The sequence below is a fragment of the Electrona antarctica genome (genome assembly GCF_951216825.1).
Source record: "Electrona antarctica genome assembly, chromosome: 24".
Taxonomy (NCBI): Eukaryota; Metazoa; Chordata; class Actinopteri; order Myctophiformes; family Myctophidae; genus Electrona; species Electrona antarctica.
In genome coordinates this window covers 4576380-4589179 of record NC_136803.1, presented here as the reverse complement: position 1 = coordinate 4589179, position 12800 = coordinate 4576380, and the positions used below count along the sequence as shown (strand labels likewise).

Genomic DNA, 12800 nt, shown 5'->3' with positions numbered 1-12800 from the left:
ACACAGGACGTTAAACATGTCCAAACACTGTCTTTTTAAAAGAATTACACCGTATTGTGCACTAAATGGTAAATGGTAAATGGTGCATTTATATAGCGCCTTTATCCAAGGCGCTTTACATAGATGTGCATTAAATTCACCCATTCACACACACATTCATACACCGATGGCGGTGGAAACCATGCAAGGTACCCACCAGCACATCAGGAGCAATTAGGGGTTCAGTGTCTTGCTCAAGGACACTTCGACACTAACTCTGGGGGAGCCCGGGTTCGAACTGGCAACCTTGCGGTTGCCATCCAGCCACTCTACCCCTGAGCCACTGCCGCCCTACACTTATCATCTGAAACAATATGTGAGCTTTTCTTCTAACAAAAAATGTCATGGTTTGATAACTGAGGCAATTGTGTATAATAGAAGGATTTGACGACCTACGGTTATGTAGCTTTTTTTTTCAACGGTCATAATTACAGAGATTTAAACACAGTGGCAAACAGCACACATAACTACATAAAATAATTACATATCTGCTTGCATTACATTCTCTTGCATATTGTACCTTAGTGGGGATTTCTGTACTTTGCATTTGCAGTCTCTAGTCATGGTGCGGTGCGGGAGAGCTTAGTGTCCCATTCTCTGTTATAAGAGGCAGCTATGTGGCATAATAATATGTCACATAGTCACATATATCACTGCTGTCGGGCAGAAACCAGTTAACTCCAAAATGTTCATTTTTCAGGAAATGAAGAAATCCTTATATTTTTAAAACAAAGCAACGCTGCCTCATCAAAGTTGGTATTGTGACTTTATATGTTGTCAGATACTTGAATGAGAGGGGAAGAGGCGGTGGCGTTGGCTGCTTTAGCAGACAGTTTGAGTTTGAGGGTTCCAATAGAGATAGCTGGTTTTGTCAGATGTACTTTTTAGAATCGACCTTGTACATCTGTATTTTTGAAAAATTTTGATCAATCTAATTTTGGAAACCACACTTCACTCTAGAAACTGCGGTTTGACATGTTTACTGGCAATAAGACATATACAGTATAAATAAAATGACAATTTGTCACCATTATCAAAACAAGAGGATAGATGCAAAAAAGCCAGTGTTACGTAATGTGCATGTGTGTAATTGCACTTAAAGGACGACATCACCACTTTTCAACCTATTTTCTTCATATAATTGGTTTCCTCACTAATGTTCATGATAAAATAGCACCATTATTTTCTACTCTGTGTCTGTGTCTGCCATGGGCAGTTCAGAAACCTGTCCACCATGGGGAATCCAAGCTAATAGAAACTACAGGCTTTCTATTCCTAAAAAGTTGCAATAGAATAATAGAAGCCGTCGTTCTCACGGTAATAAAAATCTAAATATATATAGATTTATGCTATTTTTATGCTATTTTATCATGAAAATTTGTGAGGACCAATTATATATATAGGTTGAAAAGTGGTGAAGTCCTTTAAGTCCACGCAACAAAAAGTGCAAGTGCACCGTAGGTGTAGGAAAATGCCCTTGTTGGAAACGTGTGGGTGATCATTTTCAAAAGCAAGGTCAAACATTAGCAGGTTAATTGTCCTGTACGTCAGCTGTGATATTGTATTTACTTAACATTGCCAGACATTTGATTCCTCTTCCTCCTGCTGACCGTTGAAAAATACAAAAACTTGGACAATGAGAACATTTTAGAAATCCAGCTACAGTCAATTCAAAAGTGTCTGTGCATTTTGTGACTGTATGTACTCAACACTATTATCACTATTATCACAAAAAATATATTTATTCGGCTAGTACTATCAGTCATTCCCTGTCGGGGACTTTCTGTAGAATAGATAGTATACAATGACTTTGACAGGCTGTTCAAGAGCACACTGATCCAGTAGTGTGGAGAATGTGGTTCAGACAGAATGCATTCTGTCTGCCTGTCACTAGATGGCACTGTTTGTTCAAAATGATTATATTCCTGCAGAACCTCATAATTCACTGCCACGTCAATTCAGAGGGCAGGTTGAAGCGGGTTGTGCGTGTGCTCGCGTGTGTGCGTGTGTGTGCGTGTGCGTGTGTGTGCGCGTGTGTTTTTTCAACTGTTAGTTGATACAAACGTAATTCTACAATACTGAGGCATCTGTCTGTTCAAGACACACTTCAGTGAGCTCCTACAGTGTATGTGTTTGATTGATTGAAGTATTTATTAACAGTTTGCAGAATTACAGTACATTTCAAGCACAACTCAAATAAATAAATATGGTAAATATATGGTAAATATGTAAATATAATAATAATAATAATGTAAACATTATTATACCACGCTGCGCACCCAGCTCTCTCTCCCTCGTTCAAGTGTGCAAATCAAGCTACACAGTGCTGTTTTTGCACTTTGGCGTGCAGTTTTTTAATGAACTATAATATTCATTCATGCCTACATCTATGTGACCCAAACACATAATTACAGTGTTTAAATCACTCCTCAAGTCTGAAGTCTCATTTTTATACTTTGGCATTTCCAAGCACAGCATGATCTGTTTTTGATGCTGAAAGTGACACTGTGTGTGTTGTATGTTTTGAATGAGGTGTGTGGTAATTAATTATGAATTGTAAAGCAGGTTGGCACAACTTTGTAGTTATATAATTATTACATTTGCTATATAAATAAAGATGGGATGGTATGCAGTACAATATTCTATTATTACTATAGTAAGTAAGAGGATAATATTTCTTATATTATAAGTAGAGATGCACAATGTTGAAATTATGACCGATATCTGATCTCCGATTATTTGCAGGGTCATATCGGCCGTTATTATATTTATATAGAGGGTATGCGCGTGACATCATTATCATACCCGGAAGTTATGCAGGAATGCCTACTGAGTGACAAAAAACGACTTTCTGGCCTTGACAGCTCATACATCCACACAGAAAAGTCATATTTGATTGAATTACATGACTTTAAACAACGTTAAATTCACTTTGTCACTCACTTTGACACTCGATCTGCCATTCACTTTATGCATGCGCATACCCTCTATTGAACTCATTGCTGGTGAATTATTTAGCTTTTATTATTAGGAGCAGTGGATGCCATTAATGCGGCACTCAGGTCGGGGAGCAGTTAATTGTCTTGCCCAGACACACACCGGGTGAGCCGAGGGGGGGCATACAGTACGTTAGACATACTAACAGTCCAACAGGCAGTAGTCCCACAAAACCATCGCTCCCAACATGCGCGGACTGGTGCTCGTCAGGTTAAAACTAACCCATGGCGTGCTAAGATTAACCCCTGGCTCCCGACATGCGTGGCAGGTTCCAACTAACCCGTGGCAGGTTTAACCCATTTTGGGCGGGAACCCCTTTTGGTGTTTAAAGCATTATGTTATGCTTTAGCTATTGAAAAATAGCAGATCTACAAGCTTGTAGGTCTGCTATTTTTTGAAGAACGACTGACATAGAAACATAGCTTTTTCAGAAAACTGTCAGGATGTAGAAGACATTTTTAGAATCTGATCTCAGGTCAAAATGGGTTAAACTAACCTGTGGCTTCCTGTGAGTTTAGGTTTATGGTTGCGTTTTGGGTAGGGCGTCGGACGGACTGTCGGTACCTCGGGCCAAACACATGCACCCAGCCGAGGGACGATGAATCGGCCTCTAATCTGTACTGCTTGATATGCCTCCCCCTCTGACTGACTCCTCTCTCTCTACTCGGCCGCAGAAACCATGAACCTCCTCCGACCTGTCCACGTGTGCATGGTGGCCTTCCAGCTGTGCACGTGGTGGTCCTCGGTCCACGGCGGGGCGTATTATGGACACAAGCAGCCCCTCCAGCAGCACCAGCCCATGCCGCAGTACAACGACGGCTTCGCCCAGCAACAGTACCTGGGGAACGAGATGCCCGTTCAGCCTCAGTATGTCCAGGAACTGCCTCATCAGCTGCCCATGCACAAGGGCAAAGAGAGGCCACTGAGTGAGCTGGGCAAAGGTGAGGGTGAACCATTATTTGCTCTTTTTAGTTAGCATTGTTATGCTTTAGCTATTGAAAAATAGCAGATCTACAAGCTCATAGCGCGCCACAGAGTGGCGCGCTATGAGCTTGTAGGTCTGCTATTTTTGAAAAATCGAAGAATTTGAAGAATCTGATCTCAGGTCAAAATGGGTTAAAGGTATCACCTAATTTTACAGTAGTGCATCTTAACTGTCTGTCTGTCTGTCTGTCTGTCTGTCTGTCTGTCTGTCTGTCTGTCTGGCTGTCTGTCTGTCTGTCTGTCTGTCTGTCTGTCTGTCTGTCTGTCTGTCTGGCTGTGGCTTGTGAACATACTGCATATGCCCACATACTGTATGGACCAGACATGCATAATGGCTGCATTTATTTACACAGGGGTGCATACTTAGTTTAGACGGGTCATTGGACAACATTTATTCAGAATTAATTTTTAATTCCAAATAGCAGGATAAAAATGCTCATGTAAACACCTCAATTGGAATAGAATATCCCATTCCGGTCTGACACAAATTCATTTTCATTCAGGTTTGGAGGGGTTGTATGTATAACACCGTTTGAATCGGGATATATTTACCATGTAAACGCTTTATTATGGACACTACTTCCGGAGAGTTTGCAATAAATGCATTATTTTGCACATGTCTGCCCTTAGTAGACTAGCACATATGTGCCCATGTCCAAAGCAGGGATGGCCATTTGGAGACATTTTATGTGCTAAAAAAATTGCTATTTTCCCCATAAAAAAGACGAATACACCATTTTATTTATTTATTTTTATAATAAAATGCGATATTTACAAACCCGTCTGAGATTGCTATTTGCAGTGTATGGGTGAAACACGGAACCGTGTCCCAGTCCACCCGGGCGGGGGTATTGCCGTGCGTTATTGTTGTGAACAACTACTTTCCCAATAGTGTCGGGCATATTCTGTGTCAAATTGACGGCTGAATTAACGTGCAGTCCTTGTCAATATAGTGGCACATAATTCTCTGTGGTGTGTGCTAAGGCTGTACCCTAGCCCTGTTTTTAGGACTCGAAATTCGAACATCCGAATCATTAGTTTCTAATTAATTTAAAAAATAACCTTCGAGCTGCTGCTCGAGTGCTGTTAACCAGGCTGCAATTCATGAATAGATCCTATGGGGGCGACAGTGCATATAGTATATCAGTGAAATAAGGGTTAAGTTCACAACGCGTCCCCAGGAAGGATTTAAGCACCATTATTAATAACATCTAAATCTTATAAAAGCCTATATAAATCCAAAATAGTATTAATAATAAGACAAGATATTTCCAACAGCCTTAATGAAACAGTTAATGAACATAGTACTCTTATTATGCATATCGCATTCTCGCCGAGATATATTTTCGAGTAAAAAAAATAAAAAAACGAATGGTTCAAGCCCATTAATTAAGATTCGAGTGCCAACCCGAACGTTCGAACCCCCGAATGTTCAAGGACAGCCTTAGTGTGTGCCATCCAAGTCCAACAGTAGGTCGTAAGAGCCACATGCGTAACTCCACTAGCCAGTCTCCCTCGCGTAACTGAACTTCTCACCCTATCTCTAAGGGAGATGCCAGCCACCCGTCTGAAAAAACTCATTTCGGACACTTGTATCCGCAAGCTTTCATGACCCACACTTTATGACCATATAGGTGAGAGTAGTAACGAAGATTGCTTGGTAGACAGAGCTCAGCTCTCTTTTCATCACAACAGTTCACTGGCTGATCTCCTCCTCCATCCTCTCCTCACTCATGAACAAGACCCCGAGATACTTAAACTCCTTCACCTGTGGCAATTTCTCATTCCCTACATGGACTGCACAGTCCATCGGTTTCCTGCTGAGAACCATGGCCTCAGATTTGAACATGCTGATCCTCAGCAGCCGCTGTACACTTGACTGCGAACCGGTCCAGTTAGAGCTGAAGATCTCAGATCGATGGTGCCATCAGGACCAAATCATCTGCAAAAAGCAGTGAACCAACCCTTAGCCCACTGAACTGTATACCCTCTCCACTACGACTTCGCCTCGAGATCGACCAGAGAAATGTATTAGATTATTCTGTATAGTGTGTGATGCCACCAGATTTCCAAATTGTTTCCCTCTCTGTCACTATGTGGTGACTGTCCTGTCATGTTACATATGTTGGTGTTAGATGTGGTCAATAATTGAATACTGCCAGTCACGTGCATGCATGCATGTGTACTCTACATGTCTCTCTCTCTCCCTCTCTCTTTCTGTCTCTGACAAAATGTAAAACATTGGTGTTTGTTGGACAGACAGTGTGTGCCCGATTGGCATGTACGTATCCCATAACCTGGATGGACAGTGAGTGTGAGATTATGAATTCACAAAAATAACAGGTGTCCGACTGTCCGTGAAACATTCAGGGATTAAGTTATTTGGCCTGCTGGCACCGTGCACAAGAGGTTTTTTGAAGTAGTCTAAAGGATTATCTGCAGATGGACAGGCAGGCAGGCAGACGGATGGATGGATGAAAACGAAATTCTCCACCCTGCTGTTGGTGGAGATAATATTAATACAAAAAATATTAAGAGAAAGAGAATTGAATGATGAATAACTATATTGAAATATTGAATACATATGTCATTCTAGAGTCAATCCATATCACCTTGTAGGTGAATTTTGACCCTTCTCTTCTCATTTACAGGACAGACCTTCCCCAGAGGAGCTAAAGGCCCACCTCCCCCTGGTCCTGCTGGAGAGGGTCTACGAGAGGGGCCTCCAGGAGTTCAGGGGCCTTCAGGGCCACAAGGCCCGCCTGGATTGCCAGGCCATGCGATGCCAGGCCCACCAGGCAAGCTAGGCCCTCCTGGCCCCCAAGGCTATCCAGGAATAGGAAAACCTGGAATTCCAGGAATGCCAGGAAAACCCGGACCGCCCGGATTGCATGGACCAAAGGGCGACCTCGGGCCTAGTGGGGGCGGAGGGCCCATAGGTCTATCTGGGCCTCCAGGGCTACCAGGTCCGCCTGGTCTGCCAGGGATTGGGAAACCAGGGGGTCAGGGACTCCCAGGACAGCCTGGACCTCGAGGGGAACCTGGCCATAAGGGTCTGCATGGACTTCCCGGTCTCCCAGGGCCTAAGGGGGACAAAGGACATGGTCTGCCTGGTTTGCCAGGCATGAAAGGGCCCAGCGGCCCTCCAGGGCCCCCTGGTCAAGGGGGCCTTCCTGGAATTGGTAAACCCGGTCTGAATGGACTTCCTGGTCAGCCAGGGGGACCAGGGAAACCTGGTCCTCCTGGAGATTCAGGACCGGCAGGGCCACCAGGCGAAGGTGGTGCGCCAGGACCACCAGGCTTGCCAGGAATAGGAAAACCCGGATTAAATGGTTTACCAGGACAACCTGGGCCCCCGGGGGGGAAAGGAGAACTTGGCCCACATGGTCCACCTGGGGGTCCTGGCTTGCCAGGATATGGCAAACCAGGTTTTCCAGGCCCTAAAGGCCACAAGGGACATGGCGGCTTTCCTGGACTACCAGGTCCAAAAGGTGACAAAGGTCAAGGAGGTCCTTCAGGGGTCAGTGGCCCTCAAGGACCCAGCGGAGCACCTGGTCCACCAGGTCCGATAGGGCTCCCCGGAGGTCTTGGTTTCCCAGGACCAAAAGGGGAAGCGGGGGGTGGAGGATACAAAGGGCTGCCAGGTGGTAAGGGTGAGCTAGGGCCTCCGGGACTTCCAGGTAAGCCAGGTTTACCAGGACAGGGTGGACAGCCAGGGCATAGAGGGTTGCCAGGACCCTTGGGCCCTAAAGGAGAGCCTGGTCACAAAGGTTTGCCCGGGCTCCCTGGTACCCCGGGAGCACCAGGACAGAGAGCCGAGGGGGGACAACCAGGAGAGAAAGGCCCCCAGGGACCCAAGGGGATACCAGGATTTTCTGGACCAGGGGGACCGATCGGTCCTCCTGGGCATGCGGGGCCAAAAGGTGAAATCGGTCCACCTGGTAAACCTGGATATCCCGGTGAAGGGAAACCAGGACTTCCTGGGCAAGGCGGCCCTCAAGGTACGACTGGCCCCAGTGGGCCCCCTGGCTTTCCTGGACAGCCAGGCATGCCTGGACCCCCTGGCCCCCCAGGAGCCTCTGTGTCTCCTGACCTGGGACACGTCCTCCCAGCGACGGGCCATTACAACGGCCAAAAGCAAGGCTACACAAAGCCAAAGAATGGTGGCGATCTGGGGGGAAGCGGCCTGGAGATGCCGGCGTTCACCGCCTTGCTCGCCAACCCCTTCCCTCCCGTGGGCTCTCCCATCGTCTTCGACAAGCTTCTGCACAACGGCAACCAGAACTATAACCCCCAAAGTGGCCTATTCACCTGCAGCGTGCCAGGGGTCTACTATTTTGCGTACCATGTCCACTGCAAAGGAGGGAACGTGTGGGTGGCTCTGATGAGGAACAATGAGCCAGTAATGTACACATACGACGAGTGTAAAAAGGGCTCTCTGGACCAAGCGTCAGGGAGTGCTGTGTTGCCATTGCACCAAGGGGACACAGTGCACATACAGCTGCCCTCTGACCAGGCAGCGGGACTTTATGCCGGTCAGTATGTCCACTCGACGTTCTCCGGATATTTATTGTACCCACTGTAAGTGAGATGGAATAATTACCCATTATGACAACACCATGAGGCTGATGAAATGTACTACACGTCCAAATGTACCATGTAGAACCAATGCTATCCATTTGGATGGGTAGTCAGTTTGAAAGCAACTGCAAACCAATAACACTTTGACAGATCGTACAGCATCACCTCTGAAATGAATGTTACAGGAGGGGCACAAATGGGATCATTGTAGAATCTGTATATAGATATTCTGACAAATAGGTGTGCTGTCACAGGCCTCTATCGAGACTTGCCGGCTGAGGAAAAAGATGCTGCAAAGTTTGGAAGAATTTGTGAGATGATACGAGGATCAGTTTCACTTCACAGGAAATATGTTTTCATTAATAAATGTAATCTATGTCACAAACCGTACTATTGTTAATCTCATTTTCAGCAGCCGATGTACGTATCTCAATCGTTTTTCATTGAGACTTCAAATTGTTTGAATCGAGGATTTGTTGTTTTAAAATATCGCTGCATATCTAGATTCATATTGTTTAAGTCATACATTATTGTTTTATTCATATCAGTGCAGAATACCTTTCTGGAGATTGCCCTGAGCAATGAAAATCTGCTTGCATTAACTCTGACTATACATATTTTGGCACATAAGACCTTATTGGTGTTCACTGTACAATGCATTTACTCCGTTTATAACAATATCTGACAATATATGGTTGGCTTATATTCATTTTCTCCATCATTTCAGTAGGGGCCGTCATGTACATTATTGTTTAGGTTACAAAGCATCAGAGTGTTTAACTGTTAAATAAGTGTGTATTTGGATATTTTAAGTAGGTGGCCCAGATTGTTTTTTTTTTTTTTAAGTGATCCAATATACAGGTTATATACAGGTTATATACAGGTATATGTGGGTTAGTTCTCCCAAATCAAAGTCCTAAAGGTATGTGGTCTGGCTACTCTCTTGGGATGACCGCTGCTGTGAAGCTCGATCTCCTCAAACTTCACAGCAATGAGATCAAGGAGAAAACTATCCTCATCTTGCTTCACGTGAGACGAGGCCTAACTCATCGTTAGGCCTGTCACAATTATTACATCATCGACTAATCGCAATTATTTGAGATAATCGCAATTATCTTTGCATAATCATCAATTGTTTCCATGTTGAAAAATCCATACATTATCAAACATTTTTCTAAATTTGCAGGAATAGCAGATCAGCAAGCTTACAGCTTGTAGGTTAATTATTTCCGCTATTTTGTAATTTTTTTGGAAAGATTTATTTTTTTAATTAAAAATGATTTTAATGTGTCAGTGATTTCTTTGTATATTTAAGTTATTTGCCATATGTGCCATGTCATTTTTGTGATTACGAAGCCTAAAAGGCAAACAGAAATTCAAATTGTAATGTTCTAATGATCAATGCAAAAAAAACACTATTGTTAATCACAATTATTTGTGTGACAATCGTCAACTTAAAGTTGTAACCGTGACAGCCCTGCTCATCATTCCTCGCTCCATTTACCCTCAAACTGCTCTTTTGAGAGAATCAGCATATATGATGAACATATGAGCATCCTAGTAAAGTCTCCAAAGTAGAACACGTCTTGTTTTCCTCCAACACCAAAGTAGTATGTTGACACTGTTGATGCCGCAAAAGACCGGATCCGGACAGGCATATTACCCAGGCATCCATGATGATCACTTTCAAATTAGCTGTTTTTCCTGTTGACTTAAAGCAGTGTTTCTCAGGGACCCCCAGGGGTCCTCGATAAGGTTCCAGTCGGTCCCCAGCAAAATCGGTTTAACCATTTATCCATCCATCCATCCATCTTCAACCGCTTATCCGTAGTCGGGTCGCGGGGGCAACGGCTCCACCAGAGTGCTCCAGACTTCCCTCTCCAGAGCAACATTAGTGACTTCCTCCTGGGGGATTCCGAGACGTTCCAAAAACCGTTTTAGTTCCAAACACGAAATGGTTTAACCATTTAGCCCTATTTTATATTTTAGCGAAAATAGTCCATCTATCTATTCTACAGGTATGTCACGTGAGCTTGTAGTTAGGCATTTTCCTAAGGTTTTTGAAAAATGTTGACACATTTTGAGAACACAAATCTTCTGGGGGTCCCTGGCACAACATATTTTCAGATGGTGGTCCGGGATCAAATTCATATCGATGATATGAGTCTCGTCAAACAACGCACTGCGTTGTTTGTAGATCTGCTATTTTCCACCAAAGTTCCCCCCAAAATAGGGATGCTTGGATTGAAGTGGTTAAACCCCTTTGAGCCATTTGAACATTTTGCTTCACAAATTAATGTTTTGTAACCTGAGCAATAATTGCTCCTTGTCTTATTTGTCTGTATCCTTTATGTAATTTATTTGTATGACTACTGATTACTTGGAATTATGTTGTGTTGAACAGTGAGTGAGGGGTTTTATTGTAAAATGAAAAGAATATCCACTTCAAACCAAAGTTTCATAAGCACATGAATCGATCCAGAACTATATTGTTAAGAATATGAGAGCAAGTCAGTCATATTAAATCATTTTGGTTATAATGTAACCAATAATCAGTATCTGTCACTTTCAATGGTGGATATCTAACTTACTTTAGAATTAAACTCAAATGTAAATATATTTTGTTGATAAATTGTACTCTGGACAATGGTGCACAGCATCTTCTTTATCCTTTTTCTTTTTTGTATAAAGATGAACCAATAAACATATTTGTCTTGTCCAGTCTGGATTAATATTAATCACCATGAATTCACCATTGACAGTTTGCAGAATTACAGTACATTTCAAGTAGGCCTACAACTCAATACAAAAACTGTTAACTGAGTGGACAACACCATAAAGCATTACACTTGTTTACAATAGGGCCCACCATTTTCAATTCATCAAAACATTTAGAGTCGTATGAATATACACAACTATTGTCAAAACAGGAAATCATCATAGAGGTAAAAAGGGAAAAGAAACATACAGTGAGGGGGGGAAAGGGGTGGGTGTAGGGGATTCAGATTTTATGGGGGCCATGAGTTTCGAATTGCAGCCGTCCGTAGGTGCCCTTTGAGAGCAGTTTTGAAGGAGTCAAGGGATTCGCATGTCTTAATGACTGTTGGTAGGCCGGGCGTTACACATTTTGGTGGCATAGGAGCGAAATTAATTTAGTCCCTTGTTAGTGCCGAATCTGGGTTGCACATGTTGAACTCCCTTTGGTGTTTTTGATTGATTGATTGAAATATTTATTAACAGTTTGCAGAATTACAGTACATTTCAAGCACAAACTCAATACAAAGGCTGTTAACTGTGAGTGGACGACCCAATTAAGCATTACACTTGTTTACAAGAGGGTCCACCATGTTCAATTCATCAAAACATTTAGAGACGTACAAATAGACACTTATAGACAAAGAACAGAACAGGAATTCATCAAAATGGAGGTAAAAAGGGAAAAGAAACATATACAGTGAGGGGAAAAGGGGGAGGGGCGGTGGGGGGGGGATTCAGATTTTACGGGGGCCAGTTTCGAATTGCAGCCATCCGTAGGTGCCCCTTGAGAGCGGTTTTGAAGGAGCCAAGGGATTCGCATGTCTTAATGACTGTTGGTAGGGCGTTCCACATTTTGGTGGCATAGGAGCGAAAATAATTTAGTCCCTTGTTTGTGCCGAATCTGGGTTGTACATGGTTCGTTGCACTCCCTCTGGTGTTGTGGGTGTGGACTTCGTTAACATTAAGGAAGTATCTAGACAGGTACATGGGTATCTTGGTGGTGTATCGAATCTTGTGGACCAGACCCATTGCAAGATGCTGTACTCTGTCGTCGACCCTAAGCCATTCCAGCCTGTCAAAGTGGGCAGGGGTGATGCCAAGTAGGAGCCTGACCAGTTTGTTTTGGGAAGTCTGGAGCCTAGTTTTAAGGGCCTTTGAGGTGCATGCATAGTCAAAGATACCTTGTACTAGGGCTCCTGTTAAGGTCTTCAAGGTGTTTTTGTTGACCAGTGAGGAGATCCTGTAAAGGAATCTTGTTCTTTTGTTGACCTTTTTGATTACGTTGGTGGCCATTTTATCACCGGAAAGATTAGCCTCCAGGATGGAACCTAGGTAGTAGGTGTTGTGGGTGTGGACTTTGTTAACATGAAGTAAGTATTTTAGACAGATTAGGAGCTGGGATGATTCCTGGGTGAGGAACGGTCTAATTCGTCGTATGTTAT

General features: G+C 43.6%; 1 protein-coding gene across 1 annotated transcript in view; it reads left to right on the top strand.

Annotated features, from left to right (window-relative positions):
• The window catches only part of LOC306917012 (uncharacterized protein), a 40610-nt gene extending 30712 nt beyond the window's left edge, over positions 1 to 9898 (top strand). The window contains exons 3-4 of the mRNA XM_079495131.1: positions 3711 to 3977; positions 6672 to 9898. Coding sequence (XP_079351257.1) covers positions 3716 to 3977; positions 6672 to 8605 — 2196 coding nt within the window. The 5' untranslated portion in view covers positions 3711 to 3715 and the 3' untranslated portion in view covers positions 8606 to 9898. The remainder of the gene's footprint in view (positions 1 to 3710; positions 3978 to 6671) is intronic.
• The last annotated feature ends 2902 nt before the right edge of the window (positions 9899 to 12800 follow it).